Source organism: Podarcis gaigeae (assembly GCF_964106915.1).
Source record: "Podarcis gaigeae genome assembly, chromosome: 7".
Classification (NCBI taxonomy): Eukaryota; Metazoa; Chordata; class Lepidosauria; order Squamata; family Lacertidae; genus Podarcis; species Podarcis gaigeae.
In genome coordinates, this window is record NC_139683.1 from 3,083,598 (window position 1) to 3,111,437 (window position 27,840).

A 27,840-nucleotide genomic window follows, 5' to 3' on the forward strand; every position below is an offset into this window, starting at 1 on the left:
TAAGGATTGCACAATTTATTTCTCCTGCGTACAGAAATTTATATGCATTTATTTGAAAGCGATGCCGTTTCCCCTAAAAACTGGTGCAATTTGATCGTTAAGCCACACGCAAAAATTAAGAGGAGCGTACATGCAGTCCAGTATGTTCTCATGCAGGTATAAAAGCCAGGATTGCTAACATTCAAGGCACTGTTAAATCTGTCTATGCCACAATAGGTTAGTCCTGTTTGGATGCTCCTGTTTAGAATCACAGCTGACCTCTGTCACCGAACTCGGGTGGTTGGTGGCGGCGGCAATGGAGTCAAAACAGGACCCGCAAGGAACGAGAGGGGTGTATCTTAATGCAAGATTTGCAGTAGTACATTGGTGGGCAGGGGACACAAACACATAAACCCAGCCCGGTAAGGACCAAGCATGTTCAGTGGGTGCCATGGAATGTCAAATGTCCATTGGGAAAGGAAAACGGGTGTCAGGGACAGATTGCAGGGCAGATTCGAGGGTAAACCGTACGTGGAACGATTCTGCCCCTGCGGCTTGATGGAGGTAGAAACTGTCTCTCATGTCTTGTTACGCTGCCGTTTCTCCGGGGATATACGCTCGGTATTTATCACTCCTGTTATACAAAAATCTCCAAACGGGTCCGAACTTCAATGTCTAAAACTCCTGGTAGAGGACAAGGATCTAGAGACCACGCTCAGGGTGGCCAAATTCTGTGCGACTGCCCTAAAACTTAGGGAACAAGCTGTACTACCAAAACGATTAAGGTTTTAAATGACAACTTTAGGTTATATTTTAGTGATCAAGATTTAATATATATTTTAAACTGCCGCTATATCTGTATGGTCTCTGTTAAACCCAACTGCAATTCAATGAATTCCTGTTGTGTTTTATGATTTTCCTGATATTGTAAGTGAGCCGGAACTGGTCTGTGACCGTAATAATAAGATTCAGTTCAGGTGTCAGGGACTGGCTGGAGGCAGAGGAGTAGGGGGGAGCACCTGCTGGGGAACCCCCCCCCCCTGGAAACCCTGGAGGAGGAAGGCTGAGAGCCAGGGCTTTGGTGGCGAGACACAGGAGAGGCCAAAGATGATGAACGCCGAGGGGGCGACTGGGTTTAGTGAGCAGGAAGAGCCTGTGACAGAGAGCAGTTCAGACTCCAAGGCTGAAGCAGAGGAGATGGCAGAAAAATCCAGGGAGTCAGTCTCCCTTTTCCCCCCTGGTCTCCAACAAGGCACAGACAGAACAGTGAGTGCAGAAAAGAGGCCAGAGGTGCAGAAACGAAGTTTGAGGCTGCTTGGGAAACATCTGAGAGAGGGAGGAGGCTTAGAGAGGGTGGAAGACAGGGACAACTGCTCCAGAGGGGCAGGGCCACCTGGGAAGGTTTGCTGAGACCACTAGGCTGAGTTGCATCTCCTTCCATTGAATAAAGAGTTAATTTCACTGGCATCCGATTTGCTTCCTTTCTTGTGGACCTGCGTCTTGACTCCAGCACTGACAGTTGGGGGGGGGGGGTTGCGGAGCGAACTGAGACCCTTGCAGCTTGTAGTACCTGGGAGGATGCTGCACCGGGGGCAGAGGGGGATAAACTGCAACATTTTGTTGCAGTTCCGACCTGTTTTCACCCCCGAGTGCTAAATATTGAGAGGGGGGAGAGGGCTTGCCAACCCAGTGGGGAAAATCCTCACTGGAAAGCCCATGCCCCTATTTTCCTGGACCACTATTTTTGCCTCTTGTTTTCCTGCTCCAGTTTCAAGGCAAATATCACTTTACCTACACATGCTGTAGTCTTTTGGCTGCTTCCAGGGCAACCTGCTTTATGGAGAATTCATCCTGATTTGTTTGCAGGTTAGACGAGGCAACATTGGCTATGGAATAAGCATCCCCCCTCATTTGTTCGTGGGTGACCTGGAGTCAAAGCAAGCGTTGCCCCACAACTTTCTCAGTAAAAGGTAATGGGACCCCTGACCATTAGGTCCAGTTGTGGCCAACTCTGGGGTTGGGGTGCTCGTCTCGCTTTACTGGCCGAGGGAGTCTTGATTTACTGGCCGAGGGAAGTGGCGTACAGCTTCCGGGTCATGTGGCCAGCAGGACTAAGCCGCTTCTGGCGAACCAGAGCAGCGCACGGAAACGCTGTTTACCTTCCCGCCGGAGCGGTACCTATTTATCTACTTGCACTGGTGTGCTTTCGAAGTGCTAGGTTGGCAGGAGCAGGGACTGAGCAACGGAAGCTCACCCCGTCGCGGGGATTCGAACCGCCGACCTTCTGATCGGCAAGTCCTAGGCTCTGTGGTTTAACCCACAGCGCCACCCGTGTGGATCTCTACTATTGCAAAAAGTCCAGTCTTTTTTTTGCCGGGGGGGGTGAGGTTTGCTGTGTAAGGCCTCCCAACCAACTTGTGCAACCCGAATCTGCCAGCAGGTGATTTTGAGTCCCACTAGAAAATAGCAACCAGCCTGCAAGCGCCCAGAAATGAATTCTACCTGCTGAAACCTGTCCTACAGGTGCTCCTCAAGCTCTCCATTCATGAGGTTTGGATCCCAGCCCCCCCCCCAATTCCCACACTGGCAGTGTGCAATACATTCCTAGACAGATCCGTTGAGCGCAAAGGGGCACTTTCAGTTCTTAAGGCACAGGAAAGGTACGGCGGCGGCGGCTGGGAGCAGGATCCGAGGCACGGCGCAGAGGGGGTGCTACCACCACCCCCCCACTTCTGGGCATGGGAAAAGGCTTTGCGGGTCAATGGATGCCTCTCTGGAGATCGAGGAGAAGCTGGTGGAGCTTTTCTGTCACAGCCACCTGAGAGCAGAAGTTGAGAAAGAGGGATCACAGATCACAGAATTGTAGGAGACGGAAGGAAACCCTAAGGACCAGCTAGGCCAGGGGTCTGCAAACTTTTTCAGCAGGAGGCCGGTCCACCGTCCCTCAGACCTTGTGGGGGGGCCGCACTATATTTTGGAAAAAAAATAATGAACAAATTCCTATGCCCCACAAATAACCCAGAGAGGCATTTTAAATAAAAGCACACATTCTATTCATAATAAATAATAAAAATAAATTTTATTTATACCCCGCCCTCCCCAGCCAAGGCTGGGATCAGGGCAGCTAAGCACTGGTCCCACTAGCTAGGGATGATGGGACTTGTAGTCCATAAACAGCTGGAGACCCAAGTCTGGGAAACCCTGGTTTAAGAGGATGCAGTGACCCCTATTGTTCAGCCCGGACACTAAGGTCCAGCTCCGAGAAGTGAGGTTACAGGGAGCCAGACAGAGGGCCTTCTTGGTAGTGGCACCTGCCCTGTGGAACACCCTCCCACCAGATGTGAAGGAAATAAGCAGCTATCTTATCTTTAAAAGACATCTGAAGGCAGCCCTGTTCAGGGAAGTTTTTAATATTTAATGCTGTATTGTTTTTAACACTTGATTGGGAGCCGCCCAGAGTGGCTGGGGAAACTCAGCCAGATGGGCGGGGTATAAATCATTATAAATTATTATTATTATTATTATTATTATTATTATCCACATTAAGAGATTCTGAATCAGCATCGTTAGGCCCCTTTGTACCTTGTAGGTCTCCACATCCTTGAGTCTCTTGTGCGCAGGGTTGAGTTTGTTCAGCGAGGCCTGCGCATGGTCCCTGATCTCCACAAGGCTGGGGAGTGGCTGGCAGACCTTCAGGGTAGGAAAGGCAGAAGGAAAGCATTTCAAAATGTTGTAGAATCAGGAATAAAATCCTAACAGCAGACCAAAATCCCATCTAATTCAGGAGCTGGGAACTGTCTTCCAACCAGAAGCGATGCCAAGACATCTTGGCTGCCTGAGACAAAGAACAATAGGTTGCTGGGGACAGAGAAAGACAGAATTATAGAGTTGGAAGGGACCCCGAGGGTCATCTAGTCCAACCCCCTGAAATGCAGGAATCTTAGCAAAAGCATCCTGGACTGATGACCATCCAACCTCTGCTTAAAAACCTCCAGAGAAGGAGAGTCCAACACCTCGTACTGCCAGAAAGATCTTCCTGATTTTTAGTTACAATCTCCTTTCTTTATATTGGGGTTCAATACCCAATATCCTGATGGGACGCGGGTGGCACTGTGGGTTAAACCACAGAGCCTAGGGCTTGCCGATCAGAAGGTCGGCGGTTCGAATCCCTGCAATGACGGGGTGAGCTCCCGTTGCTCGGTCCCTGCTCCTGCCAACCTAGCAGTTCAAAAGCACGTCAAAGTGCAAGTAGATAAATAGGTACCACTCCAGCGGGAAGGTAAACGGTGTTTCCGTGCGCTGCTCTGGTTCGCCAGAAGCGACTTAGTCATGCTGGCCACATGACCCGGAAGCTGTACGCTGGCTCCCTCGGCCAATAAAGCGAGATGAACGCCACAACCCCAGAGTCGGCCACAACTGGACCTAATGGTCAGGGGTCCCTTTACCTTACCCATTATCCTTATAGTCAATGATGCAATCATCAGTCAATCAGGAGGTTTATCTAGCATTGCAATGGATGCATGGTACTTAACCCTGCTTAGGAAGACAGGAAGGTGCCATTCAGGGTAAAAGGACACAGCAATTTTTAAATATTTTTATATTTTAAGCATCCCCAAATAAAAGCCCGGTTTAGTCACATGGCACAACAATGGCTGACAGAGAAACTGCTTTCCTCTTCCAACTCTCTGCACCCAAACTGACCACCCAAATGAGAACTGGGATCTTCAAGGAGCCCCGAAATATTTTACTTCTCTCTCATTTGGGCTCTGACCCCACCCTGGCCAGAAGACACAAGGCTCTACACTGCAGGATGGCATAAATTATTATTGTTGTTTATTGAATTTATATACCCGGGGGTCTCAGCGCGGTTCACAGAGAAAAATCAAAATATAAAGCCACAAAATACATAATAAAAACAGCAACCAAATAGCCCACCCCTCACCAAAAAAAAAAACAAATTGAAAAGGGCATCAAATCAACGTTTATGCCTGGTGCCTAAAGGTGTATAGTGAAGGCGCCAGGCGAACGTCCCTGGGGAGAGCATTTCACAGACGGGGAGCCACTGCAGAGAAGGCCCCGTTTTTGTGTTGCCACCCTCCGGACCTCTCGAGGAGGCGGCACACGAAGAAGGGCCTCAGAAGATGATCTCAGGGTGCGGGGAGGTTCATATGGAAAGAGGCGGTCCTTGAGGTATTGCGGTCCTGAGCCGTTTAAGGCTTTACAGGTCAAGACCAGCACTCTGAATTGGGCCTGGAAACTAATTGGCAGCCAGTGCATTGGTGTAATATGCTTAAACTGTCTTGCTCCGGAGAGCTTCCTGGCCGCTGAATTCTGCACCGGCTGAAGTTTCCGAACCGTCTACAGAGGCAGCCCTAAATGCAAACCAACATCGGCCCACATGAAGTCTTGCAAAGAAAGGACCACAGGGGTCTTCTTCCCCACCTGCCCATCTTTGAGGTAGACGCGGTTCAGCATTTCGACTGCTGAAGGAGTCACTTTTCCAGCTTCCTGGGTTGTTCCCACCAGCCAGAAGTCCACCTCCTGCCCGGCCCTTGGAGGAGGTTCGTTTTCCAAAGTCATGAGATCCATGCATGGGAAGCCTGCAAGCAAAAGAAGGGCAGGATCGTGACCAAAAGAGAGGAATGACAGGACAGGTATAGAACCACAGAATTGTAGCGTTGGAAGGAACCCTCAAGGGTTATCAATAATAATAATAATAATAATAATTTATTTATACCCCACCCATCTGGCTGGGTTTCCCAAGCCACTCTGGGCGGCTTCCAACAGAACACTAAAATACAATAACCTATTAAACATTAAAAGCTTCCCTAAACAGGGCTGCCTTCAGAAGTCTTCTAAAAGTCAGGTCGTTGTTTTTCTCTTTGACATCTGGTGGGAGGGCGTTCCACAGGGTGGGTGCCACTACCAAGAAGGCCCTCTGCCTGGTTCCCTGTAGCTTGGCTTCTCGCAGTGAGGGAACCGCCAGAAGGCCCTCGGCACTGGACCTCAGTGTCTGGGCTGGACGATGGGGGTGGAGACGCTCCTTCAGGTGTACTGGGCTGAGGCCGTTTAGGACTTTAAAGGTCAGCACCAACACTTTGAATTGTGCTCGGAAACGTACGGGGAGCCAGCGTAGGTCTTTCAAGACCGGTGTTATGTGGTCTCGGCGGCCGCTCCCAGTCACCAGTCTAGCTGCTGCATTCTGGATTAGTTGTAGTTTCTGGGTCACCTTCAAAGGTAGCCCCACGTAGAGCGCATTGCAGTAGTCCAAGCGGGAGATAACTAGAGCATGCAGCACTCTGGCTAGTCCAACCCCGGCAATAGAGGAATCACAGCTAAAGGCTCCCTAGCAGATGGTCCCCCAAGTCCACAGCTGAATGGCTCTTTGCCCCAGAAAGTTCTTCCGAATGTTTAGTCGGAATCTCCTTTCTTGTCACTGAACCCATGGGTTCGAATCCTACCTTTCAGAGCAGGAGAAAACAAGCTTGTTCCATCCTCCATGCGGCATCCTTTTGGATAGCTGAAGAAGGCCTATCCGATCTCCTCTCAGTCTCCTCTTCTCCAGGAAAAACATACCCAAATCCCTCAACCGTTCCTCATAAGGTATTTTAAGCAGAGGTTGGATGGCCATCTGTCATGGATGTTTAACTGAGATTCCTACACAGCACAGCGTTGGGCTAGATGACCCTCAGGTTGCTTCCAACTCAATTCTACGATTTTTTGATTTCCAGCCAAGCAAAAATACTTGAAGAAGGGACACTGATGGAGAACTATATGCCCTCTAGACCTGAAGACTTCTGCTAGACCTCTGGGCCTAACGCCTCTTTGGTGTTACACCTCCTTCCGTCGGGCCTGTAAGACAGAGCTATTCCGCCTGGCCTTAATTTGAATTCAACCTGATCTTTTATTTCCCTTCTCTTCCCTCCCCCTCCCCCTTTTATGAAGATCACCCACTCTGAGACCCCACAGCTCATTCTCCCCTGGCCTCCTCGCTGGCCCAAGTAGGACCAATTCAGCCAGGTAGCCCTGGGGATTATCTAATGCTTATTTACCCTAAATTGATTTCTGAATTTTATTGTTATTCATGTTTTTATACTGTATTTTATGCTGCTTTTACAATTAAGTGTTTTAAATTTGTTGTTAGCCGCCCTGAGCCAGGTTTTTGAACTGGGAAGGGCAGGATATAAATAAAAATTATTATTATTATTATTATTAGACAGAGAGCAATGGATTCTGAGAACAGAAGGCACCTCCTTCTTCCTATGTCAGCCCCCCAAATCTTACCTGCAGCATCCCAGAGCCTGTAGACTCGCTTGCTTCCAGGTAAGGTTGTCTTCTCTTTGTCTTCCGTCACCTTCAGTTTCGGGGAACCATTCACCTCCACCAGCTACGGACGGAGAGACAGGCAGTTGTTCATGGAAGCAACCTGGTGTTTGTTTAGGATAATGGCAATACCGATGGAGGGAAGTATGGGGACACAGGACGGGGGCAGGCAGGCAAATGCAACGCAGGATTATGTGGGCTACCCTATTAAATACGGTGATCAGGCGGAATCTCTTTCAAGGAATCAAATCTACTTGTTCTTTGCAGTTCCTGCAGCTTTAAAGCAATCCGGTGCTGGTGGTGGGGATTAAGGAGCAGAGAGAGGTGGCAGGCAGGCGGGTAAATTTAGTGGGTGGGGTGGGGTGGGTAGGAACCCAAGGCTCCTGGAATAGTCTATATTTGGAATGAGGGTGAAAGAGGAGAGCGCAAAATATGGTCTGAAGCTCAACATAAAAAAAAAACGAAGCTCATGGCCACTGGGCCCATCACCTCCTGGCAAATAGAAGGGGAAGAAATGGAGGCAGTGAGAGATTTTACTTTCTTGGGCTTCATGATCACTGCAGATGGTGACAGCAGCCACAAAATTAAAAGACGCCTGCTTCTTGGGAGAAAAGCAATGACAAACCTAGACAGCATCTTAAAAAGCAGAGACATCACCTTGCCAACAAAGGTCCGCATAGTTAAAGCCATGGTTTTCCCAGTAGTGATGTATGGAAGTGAGAGCTGGACCATAAAGAAGGCTTTAAAGAATATTTAGAAAACTATGGATTAAAAAGGAAACATCTTGGAAGTATTAGACTGATCCCTGTATTGTATAACTATAAGTTCGTAGGGAGCTGGACCATAAAGAAGGCTGATTGCCCAAAAATGGATGCTTTTGAATTCTGGTGCTGGAGGAGACTCTTGAGAGTCCCATGGACTGCAAGAAGATCAAACCTCTCCGTTCTGAAGGAAATCAGCCCTGAGTGCTCCCTGGAAGGACAGATCCTGAAGCTGAGGCTCCAAGACTTTGGCCACCTCATGAGAAGAGAAGACTCCCTGGAAAAGACCCTGATGTTGGGAAAGATGGAGGGCACAAGGAGAAGGGGACAACAGAGGACGAGATGGTGGGACAGTGTTCTCGAAGCTACCAGCATGAGTTTGACCAAACTGCGGGAGGCAAACTGCGGGAAGACAGGAGTGCCTGGTGTGCTCTGGTCCAGGGGGCTACAAAGAGGCTGACATGACTAAACAACTAAACAACAACATCATCATCACACCAGCAGGCTCATAAAGGTTACTTTCTTTCCCCCTCTGTCAATCATTAGAGAATAAATTTGACCTGAACTGCAGAGCCCAAGAGATTCTGGTCCTGCAAGAGCGTCTTTGGGAAAGAACTGGCTTACCTTGTAGACGCAGCCCAGGGACGGCTGAAGCGTGCACGTCACCAGGTGAGTGCCCACGCCAATCATGTCTATTTCATTCCCCTGGCAAGAGGACACAGCAAAAGAGAACAATTGAGTTGTCCGCCCTCAGCTAATGGGCATCGCAGGCGCTTCTCTGCATCCCACACAACAGCCAGCCGCCTCAGGAACATGCCGAAACTCTCAGAAACTCAAAAGGAGGTCAGTTTCAACGCCTTCTCCTGCCATGAAAAAGAGCTGGCAGAGTAAAAGTTAGAACAGCTTGCTCTAAATAGACCAGAGGCCCTCAGCTCTCAGCCTACTTGGCCAAGACATAATTGCTACTTTGGAAAAATTATTAGGTTTTGAAAGATGGCTCAAAAGCCTATGGAATGCCAAACAAATAAATAAAAAGCATCTCAACCTCAGCCTTCCCCCAATCATCTGCAAAAAGGAGAGAATCATATTTATTTATGTTTTAGAACACTTAATATTATAAAAAGAATCACAGAGCAGCTCGCGAAACACTGTAAAGCAACATGCTGTTTAGAAAGCTGGTATGTGTTTTAATAATTTTTCAGACTATCGCTATTTTAACTTTTCGAAAGTCTTACATTATTTTCAGTTTTTCTCATTGGTAAATGATTCATTTTACCACTCTGAGTTTTGCTTGTGGTTTACAATCAAGCTGATGGCATTGTTTTGCTGAGTGTGGACACATCGTGCCCATTAAGAGTTTGTGCGGACAGACAGAGCTGTGGACCAACAGCTTACACACTGCAACGAAGGAGTTTGGGCAGCAAGAAGACCCTCTCCTGGGCTCAAGGGAGAGAAACGCATTCCACTGGACTCAGTATACATGCAGGATGCTGCTTTTAATACCTGCCATCCTGCAAGCATCCTGCCAACCTAGCAGTTCGATCCTGCCAACCTAGCAGTTCAAAAGCACGTCAAAGTGCAAGTAGATAAATAGGTACCACTCCAGCAGGAAGGTAAACGGCATTTCCATGCGCTGCTCTGGTTTGCCAGAAGTGGCTTAGTCCTGCTGGCCACATGACCCGAAAGCTGTATGCCAGCTCCCTCGGCCAATAAAGCGAGATGAGCACCGCAACCCCAGAGTCGGCCACGACTGGACCTAATGGTCAGGGGTCCCTTTTACCTTTACCTTTATCCTGCAAGCAAAGAGCCATCTTCAAAGTCTTGTGTGTGGAATCTACTTAATCGCTAGGCTTTTGAGGGTGAAACCGCTGCATCACCCTGCATGACTCAGAAAAATGACAATCTTCGTCTCGCTGGCTAAGGGATAGCCCAGAAAGGACCACAATAGCTACTACTGCAATGCGCTCTATGTGGGGCTACCTTTGAAGGTGACCAGGAAACTACAACTAATCCACAATGCGGCAGCTAGACTGGTGACTGGGAGCGGCCGCCGAGACCATATAACACCGGTCTTGAAAGACCTACATTGGCTCCCAGTACGTTTCCGAGCACAATTCAAAGTGTTGGTGCTGACCTTTAAAGCCCTAAATGGCCTCGGTCCAGTAGACCTGAAGGAGCATCTCCACCACCACCCCCATCGTTCTGCCCAGACACTGAGATCCAGCTCCGAGGGCCTTCTGGCGGTTCCCTTCCTGTGAGAAGCCAAGTTACAGGGAACCAGGCAGAGGTCCTTTTGGGTGGTGGCGCCTGCCCTGTGGAATGCTCTCCCATCAGAAGTCAAGGAAATAAACAACTATCTGACATTTAGAAGATACCTGAAGGCAGCCCTGTTTAGGGAAGTTTTTAATGTTTTTTGTTTTATTCATTTTTTTAAAGTTCTGTTGAAAGCCGCCCAGAGTGGCTGGGGAAACCCAGCCAGATGGGCGGGGTATAAATAATAAATTATTATTATTATTATTATTGGAAATCAGTAACTTTCTCCCAACTACCCACCCCAACTTTCAAGACAGTGATGCCAAAGGGAGAAGATGTACATCTGACTGTGTTTTTATAGTTTGCTGGAAGGCACCTAGGGTGGCTGGGGGAACACAGTCAGATGGGAAGGAGACAAGTATTATAATATTCCCAATAACATTCCGATAGACCTGGAATATCTAAGTTCCTGATAGTGTCCAGTTTACCTCGGCCCAGAATACCTGAAGGAGCGTCTCCACCCCCATCGTTCAGCCGGGACACTGAGGTCCAGCACCGAGGGCCTTCTCAGTGGTGGCGGCCGCCCTGTGGAACGCCCTCCCATTAAATGTTAAGGAAATAAACAACTATCTGACTTTTAGAAGACATCTGAAGGCAGCCCTGTTTAGGGAAGCTTTTAATATTTTATTGTACTTTTAATAATTTGTTGGAAGCCGCCCGGAGTGGCTGGGGAAACCCAGTTAGATGGGTGGGGTATAAATAATAAATGATTATTAAATTAATAATACCGAATGCCTGCGATTTCTTTTCCTTACCTGGCCAGGCCAAACTTTTACAGGGCTTCCTTGGAGCGCCGAATAATTTAAGCTATGCTGCTGCAGGTAATTATTGCTATTACCCGCTGCAATTATTTGCTCGCCGAGACTCAGAGAGTCTCCCCTTCCCACGCACCGAACTTGAGCAAGAGCAAGCATGTCCTCACCTCCTGAGAGAGCTCCTGAAGGTTCTCTTCGCTGACGTCGTTGCTCACGGCAATGGGGACCGCTTCGAACCAGGGGACCTGAAAGCTGGATGGCAAGACAAGCAAAAAAGGAGAGAAAGGACATGACAAGCAGGGTGGATAAAAATCAATTTAAAAAAAAACAACCCCCCTCCCCAATTTTTAAAATTTAAATCGGATTTTTTAATTAATTTTTTTTAAAATAAAATGCTTTTTTTTAATTAATTTTTTTAAAATAAAATGCTTTCTAAAGATAGTTTTCTATTTAAGTTACATTAGAGTCCAAAGGCTATTCATCAGGAAATAAGGATTTGTTTTAAGTTTTTCATGTGTGCTAAAACTCACTCAGGTTTTTTTTTTAAAAAAAAGTTTAACCACATCAGTTAACGAACATGGATACATATGCTTATAATGTTATTGTTTTAGTTAAATATATTGTTTAAATTGTTATTAAGGAAATGATTGTTTTTCTCCTTCCAATAAAGTACAGCAGAAAAGTTGTCCAAATATAAACAGTTAACTTATTAAACCTCACAATAATTTCATAATTATCTGCCTATGTATTTCTTATAGTATAACCAAATCAGCAATTTTCGATATGGCTGTAAAAACTACTCTGAAAATTTATTATTCCAAAAATGAAACCTTCATCTGGTTGTAAATATTAAGATTATACCAGCAAGAACAAGTCTTTCTGTTAAAAAAAAAAAAAAAAGATTTAAATCAAGTCTTACTGACTAGTGATTTAAATCATGATTTAAATGGATTTGATTTAAATCATGGTCTTCCCAGCCCTGCTAACTGTTGAAGCGATGATTATTCCAACATCAACTTCGTTGGACTGGTCATGTTGTGTGGATGCCTGATGATGTCTTCGAAAGCAACTACTCTATTCCAAACTTAAAAATGGAAAGTGTAATGCTGGTGGTCAACAAAAGAGGTTTAAAGACTGTCTCAAGGCAAAGGTCCAGCGCCGAGGGCCTTCTGGCGGTTCCCTCACAGCGAGAAGCCAAGTTACAGGGAAGCAGGCAGAGGGCCTTCTCAGTAGTGGCACCCACCCTATGGAACGCCATGCCAGGAGATGTCAAAGAGAAGAACAACTACCAGACTTTTAGAAGACACCTGAAGGCAGCCCTGTTTAGGGAAACTTTTAATGTTTAACAGACCACTGTATTTTATTATTTTGTTGGAAGCTGCCCAGAGTGGCTTGGGAAGCCCAGCCAGATGGGTGGGGTATAAATAATAAATTATTACATCATTATTATTATTATTATTATTATTATTATTATTATTATTCTAAAAAAAGTAGTATAAACACCGACAACTGGGAAACACTGGCCTGCGAGTGCGCCAGTTGGAGAACAGCCTTTACCAAAGGTGTCATGGGCTTTGAAGACACTCGAACTCAGGACGCAAAGGAGAAACATGCTAAGAGGAAGGCACGCTTGGAAAATCCACACCATGATCAACTCCCACCCAGAAACCTCTGTCCCCACTATAGAAGGACGTGTGGATCTGGAATTGGCCTCCACAGTCACGGACTCATTGTTAGAACCGTGTTTATGGAAGACAATCTTACTCAGCAACAAGTGATTGCCAAAGAAGACCTGGAGATGCCGGGAATTGAACCCAAGACCATATGCAAGAAAGCCGACACTCTACCGCTCAGCTGTGGCCCTTCTCCCAAGGGCCTAGGGGGCAAGGGAGAGAGGAGGGCTGCATTTGGAGCAATGGCCTTCTGTTCTCTACCCCTCGCCTGAGCACTGGCGGTGAAGCAGGCCGCTGAGGAACGTGAGAAGCACGAGAAATCTAGAGATGGAGCCGAGTTTGGCTGGAATCAGGAATCAGGCCTTGATCAGCAGCCATCAGCTCCACAGTAATGTCTCCACCTGGAAAGGTCAAATCTGGGAGGGACGTGAGAGGAAACAGCTGCACACTCACTGCTTGCTGCAGCTGCGAAACACTCGCCGTATCTCCACCGACTGCTTGGCCAGATCCCCGCTGTCCAGGCGGACGCCAATGACTCGGTAGCCCAGCTCGTTCAGCGCCAGGGCGACGGCACAGAAGTTCGGGATGCCGCTCCTGTGGGCAGGCAAGGGGTTGCAAGAAACCGTAAGGGGGATGGAAGACTGGCAAATCCTAATGGTAGAATATCTGCAGCTAGCGAAAGCGACAGGAAGGGTAAGAGGAAAACCAAAAGAAAAAGTCTACAGTGGTACCTCGGGTTAAGTACTTAATTCATTCCAGAGGTCCGTTCTTAACCTGCAACTGTTCTTAACCTGAAGCACCACTTTAGCTAATGGGACCTCCTGCTACCGCCGAAGCACGATTTCTGTTCTTATCCTGAAGCAAAGTTTTTAACCTGAAGCAATATTTCTGGGTTAGCTGAGTGTGTAACCTGAAGCGTATGTAATCCGAGGTACCACTGTATAAGGATTGGGGAATCTTTAAAGAATATTTAGAAAACTATGGATTAAAAAGGAAACATCTTGGAAGTATTAGATTGATCCCTGTATTGTTTAACTATAAGTTCGTAGGGAGCTGGACCATAAAGAAGGCTGATTGCCCAAAAATGGATGCTTTTGAATTTTGGTGCTGGAGGAGACTCTTGAGAGTCCCATGGACTGCAAGAAGATCAAACCTCTCCATTCTGAAGGAAATCAGCCCTGAGTGCTCACTGGAAGGACAGATTGTGAAGCTGAGGCTCCAGTACTTTGGCCACCTCATGAGAAGAGAAGACTCCCTGGAAAAGACCCTGATGCTGGGAAAGATGGAGGGCACAAGGAGAAGGGGACGACAGAGGACAAGATGGTGGGACAGTGTTCTCAAAGCTACAAACATGAGTTTGACCAAACTGCGGGAGGCAGTGGAAGACAGGAGGGCCTGGCGTGCTCTGGTCCAGGGGGTCACGAAGAGTCGGACATGACTAAACGACTAAACAACAACAAAGCAAAGCCCAACGTAACCTCAGATCGTAAGCACTTGGCCTCAGAATAGTGTGGTACAGTGGTTAGAGTGCCAGACCTGAGAAGAGACCAGGGTTCGAATTCCCACCCGGCCACAGAGCTCAAGCCTCTTGACCTATCCTACCTCACAGGGTTGCTGTGAGGATAAAACAAGGAGGGAGGCAGGAGATCTTGTAGAATCAAGGTGGGGTGTGAATGCAGTAAAGAATAACGAATTTAAGTTTGGAGCGCAGAGCTTACTTCATCACGCAGAAGGTGTCCAAAAGACCCTGGAAGTTTTGTGGGAAGGTGATGGCGTAGGAGACGAAGGCAGCCAGCTCCCCATGGTTCACTGTCTCCAGCGGGATTTGGAGCAGTTGGCAAACCCGGCTCAGCCATGTCTCCACTAAGGACAGAAAATCCACAGGCTCCTTTCCGTGTCGTGGGGTCAGGGTCTGCAGAGAGGAACAGAGGAGCTATCAGAATCCAGGCCCGGTCGCCATCTTGGGATTCTGGACCGACCACCCAGCGATCTCATTGGTGCATTTATTCCGTAAAACCTACGCACCGCTCGATTGTTTTAAAAAAGCAAAAACCCCAGGTTTACGAAGAGGAGCAAACGGTAGATTGAGAAGCAAAAGCAGGAGAAGCAACTCTTTCGAGAAGATAAAATCAGCAATAAGGAAAGACTAAAAAGATGAGTTGAGAAATAAGACCAAGGAATGTATAAGACAAAATGTAAAGAAATATACAATAATAAGAGTACATTCAATTGTAAAAAAGGAATATACAACGGGATAGACAGGAAGTCCAAAGTGTTGGTACAGATATGACTTTGGAATAGTTTTTTGTCCTTGTTTTTCCCCCTCTTCCTTTTTTGTTATCTTTAGGTATATAAAGTTTGTACATAAATTATGTATACATGTTGAAAATAATATGATAATAAGCATTGTATTGTAATGTGATATTCTTTACTGATGCAACATAAGAACATTAATAAATAAATAAAATTGCTAAAAAAGAGGGAAAGGCTAAAAGGTGAAAACATTCTACACGCCTCTGAAACCTGTCCCCCCCCCAAAAAAAATACTAACCCGCGGGTTCACCTCAGCCAGCGAGGTGAAGGACAAGATGTAAGAATGCGCTACAGTTCCCCGCACTGGAATCCCATAGAGCTTCCCGGCCAGGACGTTGCTGGTAAAATCAAACCCTGGAAGAGAAGGGACTCGTGTCAGGTTTTTGGGATGAGGGGGCTGCATGGTTCCCAGGACCCATTTCCACCAGGCCTTCAGCAGGAACCAAATTGGAAGTGAGCTTCCACGTGTAAGCATGGGCTATCACGCGTGTGGGGGACTCCCTGGTCCTGAATGGGGTCACTGTGCCCCTGAAGGACAAATGACAGAATCACAGAATTGTAGAGTTGAAAGGGCACCCCAAGGATCATCTAGTCCAACCCCTTGCCATGCAGGAATCTTCTGCCCAAAGCGATGCTTGAACCCGCAACCCTGAGATTAAGAACCTTATGTTCTACCAGCTGAATTATTACTAGACCGGCCTTCAACAACCTGGTGCCTTCCAGATGATTTAGGGCTCCAGATGTTGGCTGGGGATGAGCGCCGCTCTAGTCCGAATCATATGGAGGGCACCAGGTTGGCAAACGCTGGCCTGGATATTCAAAAGGATGCCAAAGGCTCTACCTCTCTTTTAAATCAGAACCAGTGAAGGCGGTGAAGGTCCTGTGTGAGTGTCTGGAGGCGGTTGGAGGATGGATGGCGGATAACAGATTGAGGTTGAATCCGCACAAGACAGAAGTACTGTTTTTGGGGGACAGGGGGCAGGCGGGTGTGGGGGATTCCCTGGTCCTGAATGGGGTAACTGTGCCCCTGAAGGACCAGGTGCGCAGCCTGGGAGTCATTCTGGACTCACAGCTGTCCATGGAGGCGCAGGTCAATTCTGTGTCCAGGGCAGCTGTCTACCAGCTCCACCTGGTATGCAGGATGAGACCCTAGCTGCCCGCAGGCTGTCTCACCAGAGTGGTGCATGCTCTGGTTATCTCCCGCTTGGACTACTGCAATGTGCTCTACGTGGGGCTACCTTTGAAGGTGACCCGGAAACTGCAATTAATCCAGAATGCGGCAGCTAGACTGGTGATTGGGAGCGGCTGCTGGGACCACATAACACCAGTCTTGAAAGGCCTTCATTGGCTCCCAGTATGTTTCTGAGCACCATTCTGTATTGTTTTTAACACTTGATTGGGAGCCGCCCAGAGTGGCTGGGGAGACTCAGCCAGATGGGAGGGGGGTGTGTGTGTGTGTATTATTATTATTATTATTATTATTATTATTATTATTATTATTTGATCGCAGCGTACTGTTATCACCCATGATAGGAGAAAATAGGAAGGATGCATTTGGGAAGGTCTTCTTCATAAGAGGTGCAGCTGTCGAGTCTTGAGGTACGGCTTGACGGCTTTGGGGTTTCAGCCTCCTTTTTCAGGGTTGTTTATTTAATACAGACATATAAAATTTTGAGAATATATCTGCAAAAAGTCAGCAAGATGCACAAAACAAAGAAAAAACAAAAAAACCCTAATTGTCACCGTAACTGTGAATGAGTGATGTTATTTTCAGGGTTTTAAGGGGGAAAGATTAAAATCTCAGGAAGAGCAGCTAAAACTAAGGGGACCAGGCTATTTTCGGCTCAGCTCAAGGGCTCCTGCAATGAGCCCTGCCCCGAATCCATCAGACCCCATGACCAAACCCAACCAGCCTCCCCCTTCCTGCTGCAGGTTTCCACCTCAAATCTCCAAGCATCACTCCTTCCCTTACAGTAGGGACGGAGACCCTGCAGCCTTTCTGACGTTTCTGGACTACAAATCCCATCATCCTTGGCCACTGGCCACCTAAGTTGGAGCTGATGGGAGCTGGAGTCCAGGAACACCTAGAAGTCTCCAGGTGTTTCCCAAACCTGGCTTACGAGCTCTTTGGATCCTTGCGATGTCGGTATGGGCAGAGACCAAACCCCAAAAGGAAGTCTCTGGTGACAGCAGCAAGGGCAAGGCAGGTGGTGCCACCTAGTGGCCAGCAAAGGGCAAGTCACAAGTCAGAACCTACCCCCAACATACGAATATTTGGAGGCAGAGAGGCCCCCGTCCGGGCCCTGCGCACGACGCAGCCCCATCTCCATGAGTTTCTTGTCCGGGCCTGCTATGAGCCGGAATCGGGCAGCATTCGTAGCGACGAGGCTGCAAGGAGGAAAAATCAGGTTGAATATTAACCGATCCTTTTATTGCCTTCTAACACAGCAGAGGGTTTCCTTAATGCACTGCTGGGATTTTTCTAGGAAAATTCCTTCTTTGCTCTCGGATGCAAGTGCACATTAGAAAGAGCATCTGTATCTGGGTCCCCAGATGTTGTTGGACTACAACTCCCATCATCCCTGAGCTCTGGCCTTGCTAGCTAGGGGTAATGGGAGTTGTAGTTCAACAACATCTGGGGACCCACAGGTTGAGAAAGGCTGGTCTAGAGAGAGCAGGACTCCCCAACTTGGTGCCCTCCTGGATGCCTGCCAGAACACAACCCCCATCATCCCTGACCCACTGGCCCCACTGGCTGCGAGTGATGGGTACTGGAGTCCAATAACATCTGCATGGCTGAAAGGGTGAAAGGGGGGAAACCTCCAAGAGGGAAAGCATGGCTGGGCTGTGTGTTCGATCCAGAAAACCTGTTTTCCTAAAGTTTGGATGGACTAATGTTTGAATGCGCCTTCCCTGTTCGCCACACAGTCCCACAAAATCCTCCATGCATCTCTAGATAGACATTTGCGACCAATTATCCTTTGGAAGTGGGACGCGGGTGGCGCTGTGGGTTAAACCACAGAGCCTAGGACTTGCCAATCAGAAGATCGGCGGTTTGAATCCCCGCGACGGGGTGAGCTCCCGTTGCTCGGTCCCTGCTTCTGCCAACCTAGCAGTTTGAAAGCACGTCAAAGTGCAAGTAGATAAATAGGTACCACTCCAGCGGGAAGGTAAACAGCGTTTCTGTGCGCTGCTCTGGTTCGCCAGAAGCGGCTTAGTCACTGCTCTGGTTCGCCAGAAGCGGCTTAGTCATGCTGGCCACTTGACCCGGAAGCTGTACGCAGGCTCCCTCGGCCAGTAAAGCGAGATGAGCGCCGCAACCCCAGAGTTGGCCACGACTGGACCTAATGGTCAGGGGTCCCTTTACCTTTACCTTATGACATCTCCAGTCCTTTGGAAAATGTGCTGCCCCCCAGGCCTAATGGAAGCCTTGCAACCCCCCCCCCCCCAATTCACAACGGTGCTGCAAACACAGCAATTTTTTAAACGTGCAGAAGCGTCGAGCGTTGCTCCCTCTGCTCCAAAGGGCTCCTTTGTCTTCCGCAACCTGTAATCTGGCAACCTGCCAAGCAGCCTCTAGGAGAATCTCCCACCCATCCCATACCCCCAAGTCTAGAGTCCACAGGGGCGATGTGCACCAATTATAGTCTCAGCGCGACAGATCTGTCAGGAGTTCGGACTACGCTCGAGTAGGACCTTAGCAGAGACACATGCCCAACCGGCATGCTCTCTCCCTCCTGGTCGATTGTTCGGGAGCTTCAAAAGGAATCCACAGGGTTTGCGCATCATGCCTAACAGACCTCAGCAACTCAGCATTTTGGCTAATCTACTTTATTTACATATAAACACACACAGAGCACTGCAACATTGCTCCCTCTCTCTCTATCATCAGACAGCAAAGAGCAAAAGAACAAAGGACAACAGTCCCACTTCACGGAACACAGGAACACAAACATCCTGTCTCTGTCACTTCCTACTCTGTGGAGTCAAAACATACATTGTCATGTGATAGACAACAATCCCATGACTGCAATCACGGAGCCAGGAATTCTAAGAAGATCTTGCCGTCAATGTTGACCAAAAGACAGAGGCCGGAAGAAAAGCGGTCCTCCGGCCCCTTGCTCACATCCTCACCTGGCGTAGTTCACCAAACACAGCAGGGTGGTCTCTAGAAGCTGTATCACCAGCAAGGGACCCTTCACCTGCAGCACCGGCACCTGCAGGAAGGAATTTAGAAACACACCTGTACCACAGGACTCCTTTGCAACCAATCAGGACCTGTCATTTTTTGCTACGGTATTAGAGCAGTGTTTCCCAACCTTGGGCCTCCAGCTGTTTTTGGACTACAACTCCCATCATCCCTAGCTAGCAAGACCAGTGGTCAGGGATGATGGGAATTGTAGTTCAAAAACAGCTGGAGGCCCAAGATTGGGAAACACTGTATTAGAGAACTCCATGCATCACCCCCTACAGGCCTGTCTCTTCAGGTGAAGTTTTAAAAGGAAGCACCTTATGTTAAAAGTACTTAGGTTACAAAGGACAGAAATGCATACATTTCCTTCCCCCCCCCCCATTTTGCAGCAAAAAATATTAATTGATATATAATCCCTCGTAAGCTCAAAGAAAGCCAGAATGGTTTGAGTGTCAGACTAGGACTTGGGAGACAAATTCCCCACTCAGCCAGCTATGAAGCTCACCTTGGGAGTCAATCGCTGCCTCTCAGACTAGGCTACCTCACAGGGTTGTTGTGAGGAGTAAATGGGAGGTGGGGGAGAACCTTGAGATCCTTGGAGGAAAAGGTGGCATATAAATGTAAGAAATATTAATATTAATACAGTCATACTTCACGTTGGGGATGCGGGTGGGGCTGTGGGTTAAACCACAGGGCCTAGGACTTGCCGATCAGAAAGTTGGTGGTTCGAATCCCCGCGACGGGGTGAGCTCCCGTTGCTCGGTCCCTGCTCCTGCCAACCTAGCTGTTCGAAAGCACGTGAAAGTGCAAGTAGATAAATAGGTACCACTCCGGTGGGAAGGTAAATGGCATTTCCGTGTGCTGCTCTGGTTCGCCAGAAGCGGCTTAGTCATGCTGGCCACATGACCCGGAAGCTGTATGCCAATAAAGCGAGATGAGTCAGTCACACTGGACCTAATGGACCTAATGGTCAGCAGTCCCTTTACCTTTACCTTATGTTACGTTTGATTTATGTCATGTTCTTTCAGGTTACGTCCCGCGGCTACCCGGAAGTACCAGAAAGGGTTACTTCCAGGTTTCACCGCTCACGCATGCACAGAAGCGGTAAATTGTGCATGCGCACAAGCGCCAAATCATGCCACGCACCTGCGCAGATATGGCACTTCAGGTTGTGCTCTTTTCATGTTGCGAACGGGCCTCCAGAATGGATCCCGTTCGCAACCAGAGGTACCACTGTAATAATAATAATAATAATAATAATAATAATAGGTAAAGATTAAGGGACCCCGACTGTTAGGTCCAGTCGTGACCGACTCTGGGGTTGTGGTGCTCATCTCGCTTTACTAGCCGAAGGAGCCGGCATACAGCTTCCGGGTCATGTGGCCAGCAGGACTAAGCCGCTTCTGGCGAACCAGAGCAGTGCATGGAAACACCATTTACCTTCCCGCTGTAGCGGTACCTATTTATCTACTTGCACTTTGATGTGCTTTCGAACTGCTAGGTTGGCAGGAGCAGGGACCGAGCAACGGGAGCTCACCCCGTCGCGGGGATTTGAACCGCCGACCTTCTGATCAGCTAGTCCTAGGCTCTGTGGTTTAACCCACAGCGTCACCCGAGTCCCAATAATAATAATAATAAATACTAGGCAATTTGCAACGTTATAAAAATATCTTTTTAAAAAACAACACTATTTAAAGCAACACAAATCAATTAGGCAAGATGTTCTGAAATACGAATGCAAACAGAAACAATTAGTACATGGATTACTATAACCACCACAAGCTGACTAAAATAGATAAATTCAGCAAAGACGATTGGTCCCACCCGCCAGATGTGCAAACATGCATTTCCTATCAGGAATCCTTTGTGAGTTTGTGTGTGCGATGCGAGAGGTTCTCGATGTGTGGCCCCAAATGCCTTTGTCCGATCAACACCTCGCAGGTAGAAACTACTCCTTGGAAACACCCACCCTGGCGAAGACAACGGATCCCTCTGGAGCGGCGGAGACGGAAACTTCGGACGCATCTACCGTGCGTAGGTAATCAAAGAAAGCTTTCTCTGTGGTAGCGGGAAAGACAGATTCGAGATACTCGATGTCTGGAAAGGAAGGGTGCACACCAAGAAACTGTGAGCGACAGGGAAAGTTTCCAAGGGACAGTTTGAAGGAAAAGGGGCGACGCCAAGAAAAGCTGAAAGCGTTTTTTAAAAACCAAAACTAAACACGTTAGTATTGACACATTAGACGATTTCAGCAATGTAATTATTTGATTTGAAGTCAAACTGTGGAATTTTAGAAATTTAATAAAAATTATAATATCTAAAACCATGGGGATGAGTGCTCTCAGACGCACAAAAAAAGCTACAATAACACACACACACCCTAAATACTTTCAGAAGGTCTGTGTTTACCAGGCCTTCATTGTTTTTTTTTTTTTAATCTGTTCTGTTTGCAGAACCCAGCCTCATTATTTCTACTCATCCTTGGCCCTGGGCTTTGTTAACATCGTCCAGTCAACAACAGCCCAAACCACAAAGGGAAGAAACTCCTGCTGGGATGTGATGCAACCAGCAGAAGGACAAATCCCAGCTGAATCACAATGATGAAGATTCGGGGGAATCAGGGCAGGCAGAAGAAAGCACTGCTTGCAGCACAAACTGCGGAACTCCCTGCCACAGGAGACAGGGAGGGCCAGCAACCTACCGTATTTTTCGCTCCATAAGACACACTTTTTTCCTCCTAAAAAGGGGAAATGTCTGTGCGTCTTATGTGTGGTTGATCGCTGGCTCCCTTTCCGGCCCCAGCCCCTTGCCCAGGCCTCCATTGTTTAATGTTCTGCAGACGGAGGCTGTTTGGTTCCCCAGCGACTTGGGACTGGCTGATTAGATAATCTGGAAACTGTAGAAACGGCTCCCTTTCCTTTCCTAAAGAAGCTGCAGAACTGTGAGTTGAACCCCATAAAAACAGGATTTTTCCCCTTTGCAAAGTAAGCTCAACAACTTTGAGCTGATCCTCAAAAAAAGGGGGCTTTTCCCCTTTGCCAAAGAAGCTGCACAACTGTGAGCTGATCCTCAAAAGAATGGGGCTTTCCCCCCCTTCCTCCTCTAAAAACTAGGTGCGTCTTATAGTCAGGTGAGTCTTACGGGGCGAAAAATACGGTGCATGGCTTGAAAAGAGTACTGGACCAATTCATGGAGGAAATGGCTATGGCTGGCTGCTTAGCCAGGATGGCTACGCTCTATCTCCAGAGTTGGAGGCAGCGATGCTTCTGAATACCCGTTGCTGGAAACTGCAGGAGGAGAGAGATGCTCGTGAGCTCAGGTACCGCTTGCAGGTTTCCTACAGGCCACTGTGAGAACAGGATGCTGGACTAGACGGGCCGCTGGCCTGACTCAGCAGGCCCTTCTGATGTTCTTATGAACCAGGAAGACGTCTCTGTGTAACGTGGAGGAGCCACTTGGGCATGTATCCCACCTGTCCCTTCCTCTCTTCCTTAGAGGACCCTCGTACCTACGGGACCACCCATCCCGTGGGTCTGCCCCTTGGAGGACCTTAAGGTCCATAAATAGAAACACCCTAGAGGTCCCGGGCCCTAAGGAAGTCAGATTAGCCTCATCCAGAGCCAGGGCCTTTTCAACACTGGCTCCGGCCTGGTGGGACGCTCTGTCTCAGGAGACCAGGGCCCTGCAGGATCTGATTTCTTTCCGTAGGGCCTGTAAGACAGAGTTGTTCCGCCTGGCCTTTGGCTTGGAATCAACTTGATCCCCTTCCCCTCTTTCCTTTCTTTTTCTGTGATGGAACTCCTATTTGGGGACTTCCCTGGCCCACATAGGACCAGTCTGGACAGCTGGCCCTGGGGAAGACTTGACGTTTTCATCCCCCCCAAAAAAGTTTTTGATTTGAGTTCCTACTGAAATAAGGCTGCATTTTAATGTTGTGTTTTATTCTTGTTTTTAAGTTGTATTTCAAACAATTGTTTTATACTGGTGTTAGCCGCCGTGAGCCCGGTCTTGGCTGGGGAGGGCGGGGTATAAATAAAATGTAATAATAATAATAACAACAACAACATTGAGCCGGCCCGCTGGTAGAAAAGTTTGCTGAACCCAGCTCTAGAGTCACAGGATGACAACGGGGACTCTGGTACCAGGCTACACGGTGTGAACAAGTAGTAGTAGTAGTAGTAGTAGTAGTAGTAGTAGTAGTAGTAGTAGTAATAATAATAACAATAATAATAATAATAATAATAATAATAATAATAATAATTTATTATTTATGCCCTGCCCATCTGGCTGGGCTTCCCCAGCCACTCTGGGAGGCTTCCAACTAAATATTAAAATACACTAATGCATCAAACATTAAAAGCTTCCCTAAACAGGGCTGCCTTCAGAACAAGAACTTGGCATGACAGAGTCACTGGTGAAACAACATGGGGTGCATTGAGGGGGTTGGACTAGATGACCCCATGTGTCCCAACTCTAAGATTCTATGATTGAACAACAACAATTTCATTATTTTATTATATATACCCACCCCATCTGTCTGGGTTGCCCCAGCCACTCTGAGCTGTTTGTTTCCCACACACATAAAAACATAACAAAGCATCAAATATTAAAAACAACAATATGAAGAGGGTTTTTTGATGCGTGGCTGGCTGGCAGGAAGGACCACAAACAAACAGAAAAGATATATAAAGCATATACGTAATAAATGAGTATGGTTGGTTGGGGGAGAAAATCTGTTTAAGATAACACACAGAAAATTCTGTTGAACTGATACTGGACTAAGTCTGTAAGCAAAGTCTGAGATACCACTTTCAAAGAGAGATAATTTTCTGGTGTTTTTAGATGAATGGGTTATCAGGATTTTAACTCGTTCCACAAGGCTGTGACAGAGATGGAGAATTGGTTAGGTGTCACAGGAGATAAAGGCATAATTATGTACAGACACAAACAGCCTTTGCCGCGTAGCTGGACTCATTCCTGTTTCCCACGCCCAAATTTCAGTCAAGCACAGCCTCTTCTTCTCCTCTTCTCTTTTGCCGCCTCCATTCCCAGTTCCAAGTTATGGAAACTTACAGGGAGCAGGTTCTTTCTCCCCTGCTGATCAAAGGTTAGCAGGGAAAGGTGCCAGAAGCCCTCGGGAAACCCAGAGACATCAGGAAATATCTGCAAAGCCCAGGGAAATGCCTTTATACTCTGGCGAAGTAAATGTTTCACTTAGCACATGGTCTGGCGTCCGCCAAATGGGAAAATGTCAGGCCACACTTGAAAAAGAGCTGGAGAGGAAAACACACAAGGGATCAGGGCCACAGTGGTCACATGTTCTGCTTCCACAGTGGGAAGCAGAAATAATTCTCAGTGCCTGTTGCTGGAAACCACAGGAAATGAGTTTTCCTCTTGTGCTCAAATCCTATTTGTGAGTTTCCCATAACGGCATCTCGTTGGCCACTATGAGAGCAGAATGTTGGACTGGATGTGCCATTGGCCTGATCCTGCAGGCTCTTATGTCCTCCCTCCACTTCCACTTTCCCCCTCCCCAATTCCTCTGTCATTTTTCTCGAGTCAAATTTTAGACTGTATCTTCCTCAGGGCAGGGACTTCCCATCGTGCACCAGGCACTAAATAAATACCTCCACCTAAAGATAAAGGTATGGGACGCAGGTGGCGCTGTGGCCTAAACCACAGAGCCTAGGACTTGTTGATCAGAAGGTCAGCGGTTCAAATCCCCGCAACTTGCTTGGTCCCAGCTCCTGCCAACCTAGCAGTTCGAAAGCAGGGGTCCCTTTTCCCTTTAAAGGTAAAGGGACCCCTGACAGTTAAGTCCAGTCGCGGACAACTCTGGGGTTGCGGCGCTCATCTCACTTTACTGGGCGAGGGAGCCAATGTTTGTCTGCAGACAGCTTCCGGGTCATGTGGCCAGCATGACTAAGCCACTTCTGGAGAACCAGAGCAGCACATGGAAACGTCGTTTACCTTCCCGCCAGAGAGGTACCTATTTATCTACTTGCACTGGCATGCTTTTGAACTGACCTCTTTTGCAAGATCAGCTCCTGCATGTTCTGTGAAAACATGCAGACTTTGGAGTTACATGGGGTTCTTAACTCCTATGGGAAAAGGGAGTCCATTACCCAGCTATGTGCAGAGCAGAATTAGACCCCGCAAGGTTGCTCTCAACACAGCTGAGAATTAGCTCCCCTTTCACTTGGCAGGACAAATCCTGCAACCCAGGAAGTCAGACCTGCCCCATGAGAGCCATACGCTCAACACACAAGCCACTCGCTCCACAAAGCAGTTTAACCACCTTCTTCGAACCTCACAAATTAGGAAGACAAAAAAAAATTCCTTCCAGTAGCACCTTAAAGACCAACTAAGTTAGTTCTTGGTATAAGCTTTCATGTGCATGCACACTTCTTCAGATATACAGTGTATCTGAAGAAGTGTGCATGCACACGAAAGCTCATACCAAGAACTAACTTAGTTGGTCTTTAAGGTGCTACTGGAAGGAATTTTTTTTGTCTTGACTATGGCAGACCAACACGGCTACCTATCTGTAACAAATTAGGAAGGTTACCTAATTCGGAGCGCAACCCGAAAATATTTAAGCTGAAGCGTATTCATCCCGAGGCATGACTGTATTCTGTTGGAAGCCGCCCAGAGTGGCTGGGAAAACCCAGCCAGATGGGCGGGGTATAAATAATAAATTATTATTATTTCTTCCCCGCCTCCTCCCCATCGATCAGTTCAGCCGCGCGGCTGCCTGGAGCGCGGAGCCTCTGGCCACGTGCAGAGTGCTTCCGTGGGAAGCAGACCCGCGCCCCCTGCCCACTTGCCAAGTTTTTGCGCCCCCCTCCACCCCGCGCTCACCTGCCGGGGAGAATCGGAAGGCGCGCAGGAAGGCGAGGCACTCGTCCAGGCCGGCGCTGAGCGCGAAGGCGCCCTGGAAGGGGCAGCGGCGGAAGAAGAGCTCGAAGGCGGCCGCCTGGCGGTGCCGCCCGCTCCGCCAGTAGCCGTACGCCATGGTGAACTGGTACAGGTCGGTGAGCAGCGCTAGAGACCCGCGGCGCCACGGCGGAGGCGCCTCCGCGCCGGGAGGACCCGGCTCGCCCATGGCACCCAGACGCGCCCTCCGCTGCGCCCTGTGCGCCCTCGAAGGCGCGCCGAGGACACCAGGCTCCGGAGTCCCGCGGCGGCGCCCTGCTGCCCCACGTGCCAAGGGGGCAGCCCTGGGCGGGGCGGCAGGAGAGCAGGCGCCGCCTCCCCCCTAAGGCGCCTGGGAGATGTAGGCCGAGGGCAAGCGGCTGGAGCGCGCACGCCAGACTTGGAAAGGGATCGCGGTGCGTTGTGTCCCCTCTCCATCCCCTTGCGGGTCCGCAGAGGAGGAGTAGCGCGAGCCATCAACCACCCCAGCCCAGTGCAGGATTGGGCTGCATCAATAGGAGTATAGCATCTAGATCAAGGGAAGCAATAGTGCCACTGTATTCTGCTCTGGTCAGACCTCACCTGGAGTACTGTGTCCAGTTCTGGGCACCACAGTTCAAGAAGGACACTGACAAACTGGAACGTGTCCAGAGGAGGGCAACCAGAATGGTCAAAGGCCTGGAAACGATGCCTTATGAGGAACGGCTAAGGGAGCTGGGCATGTTTAGCCTGGAGAAGAGGAGGTTAAGGGGTGATATGATAGCCATGTTCAAATATATAAAAGGATGTCACATAGAGGAGGGAGAAAGGCTGTTTTCTGCTGCTCCAGAGAAGAGGACACGGAGCAATGGTTCCAAACTACAAGAAAGAAGATTCCACCTAAACATTAGGAAGAACTTCCTGACAGTAAGAGCTGTTTGACAGTGGAATTTGCTGCCAAGGAGTGTGGTGGAGTCTCCTTCTTTGGAGGTCTTTAAGCAGAGACTTGACAACCATATGTCAGGAGTGCTCTGATGGTGTTTCCTGCTTGGCAGGGGGTTGGACTCGATGGCCCTTGTGGTCTCTTCCAACTCTATGATTCTATGATTCTATACGTATAAGCTAACCAAGCTGTAGCTTAGGGCCCCACTCCCTTGTCCCCCCCAAAGGAAAAAATACACTGGGTGTACATGTCCAAAATATAAGATAAAAAACAAATAGAAACCGACATACAGCAACAGTGTTTTGTGTAGTGCAGGCTCCTATGATGTAAGTCATGGGCTCCGCCTGCTAGCCTGCTCCCTAAAATATCACCGGTTTGCTCCTTTCTATATATAGGGTGCCTACATTCTGCTTGGACTGGTTGCATGGCAACGTACAAATGGGTTGAGATACCTATGAGGTCCATAAATTAGCATACAATGGTACCTCGGGAGGCGAACGGGATCCGTTCCAGAGCCCCGTTTGTGCACGTGTGCGGGTCGTGTTTTGTTGCTTCCGCGCATGCGCATGATGTCATTTTGAGCGTCTGCGCATGCGCGAGTGGCGAAACCCGGAAGTAACGCACTCCGTTAACCCGAAAATGCTCAACCTGAAGCACATTCAGCCTGAGGTATGACTGTATATTCAGCACAAAA

At 48.3% G+C, this 27,840-nt stretch overlaps 1 protein-coding gene across 1 annotated transcript; it reads right to left on the reverse strand.

The window, feature by feature from the left end:
• Positions 1 to 26,538, reverse strand: NAPRT (nicotinate phosphoribosyltransferase). The gene is made up of 13 exons (XM_083749225.1): positions 26,171 to 26,538; positions 21,279 to 21,406; positions 19,252 to 19,334; positions 17,375 to 17,505; positions 15,356 to 15,471; positions 14,523 to 14,716; positions 13,258 to 13,398; positions 11,299 to 11,383; positions 8,688 to 8,768; positions 7,264 to 7,366; positions 5,422 to 5,579; positions 3,562 to 3,669; positions 1 to 2,797 (listed from the first exon to the last, which is right to left on the reverse strand). The coding sequence occupies exons 1-13, from the start codon at positions 26,412 to 26,414 to the stop codon at positions 2,738 to 2,740; spliced, it is 1,632 nt and encodes a 543-aa protein (XP_083605351.1). The 5' UTR covers positions 26,415 to 26,538; the 3' UTR covers positions 1 to 2,737.
• Positions 26,539 to 27,840: the final 1,302 nt, after the last annotated feature.

What these genes read in the sequence shown, in the direction of transcription:
- NAPRT (XM_083749225.1), bottom strand. Translation starts at nt 26,414, where the DNA reads ATGGGCGAGCCGGGTCCTCCCGGCGCGGAGGCGCCTCCGCCGTGGCGC. An exon ending in GACACCTTCTGCGTGATGAA is followed by an intron (nt 13,399 to 14,522) that starts GTAAGCTCTGCG and finishes GCCTGCCCACAG; the next exon opens with GAGCGGCATCCCGAACTTCT. An exon ending in AGGATGTGGAGACCTACAAG is followed by an intron (nt 2,798 to 3,561) that starts GTACAAAGGGGC and finishes TTCTGCTCTCAG; the next exon opens with GTGGCTGTGACAGAAAAGCT.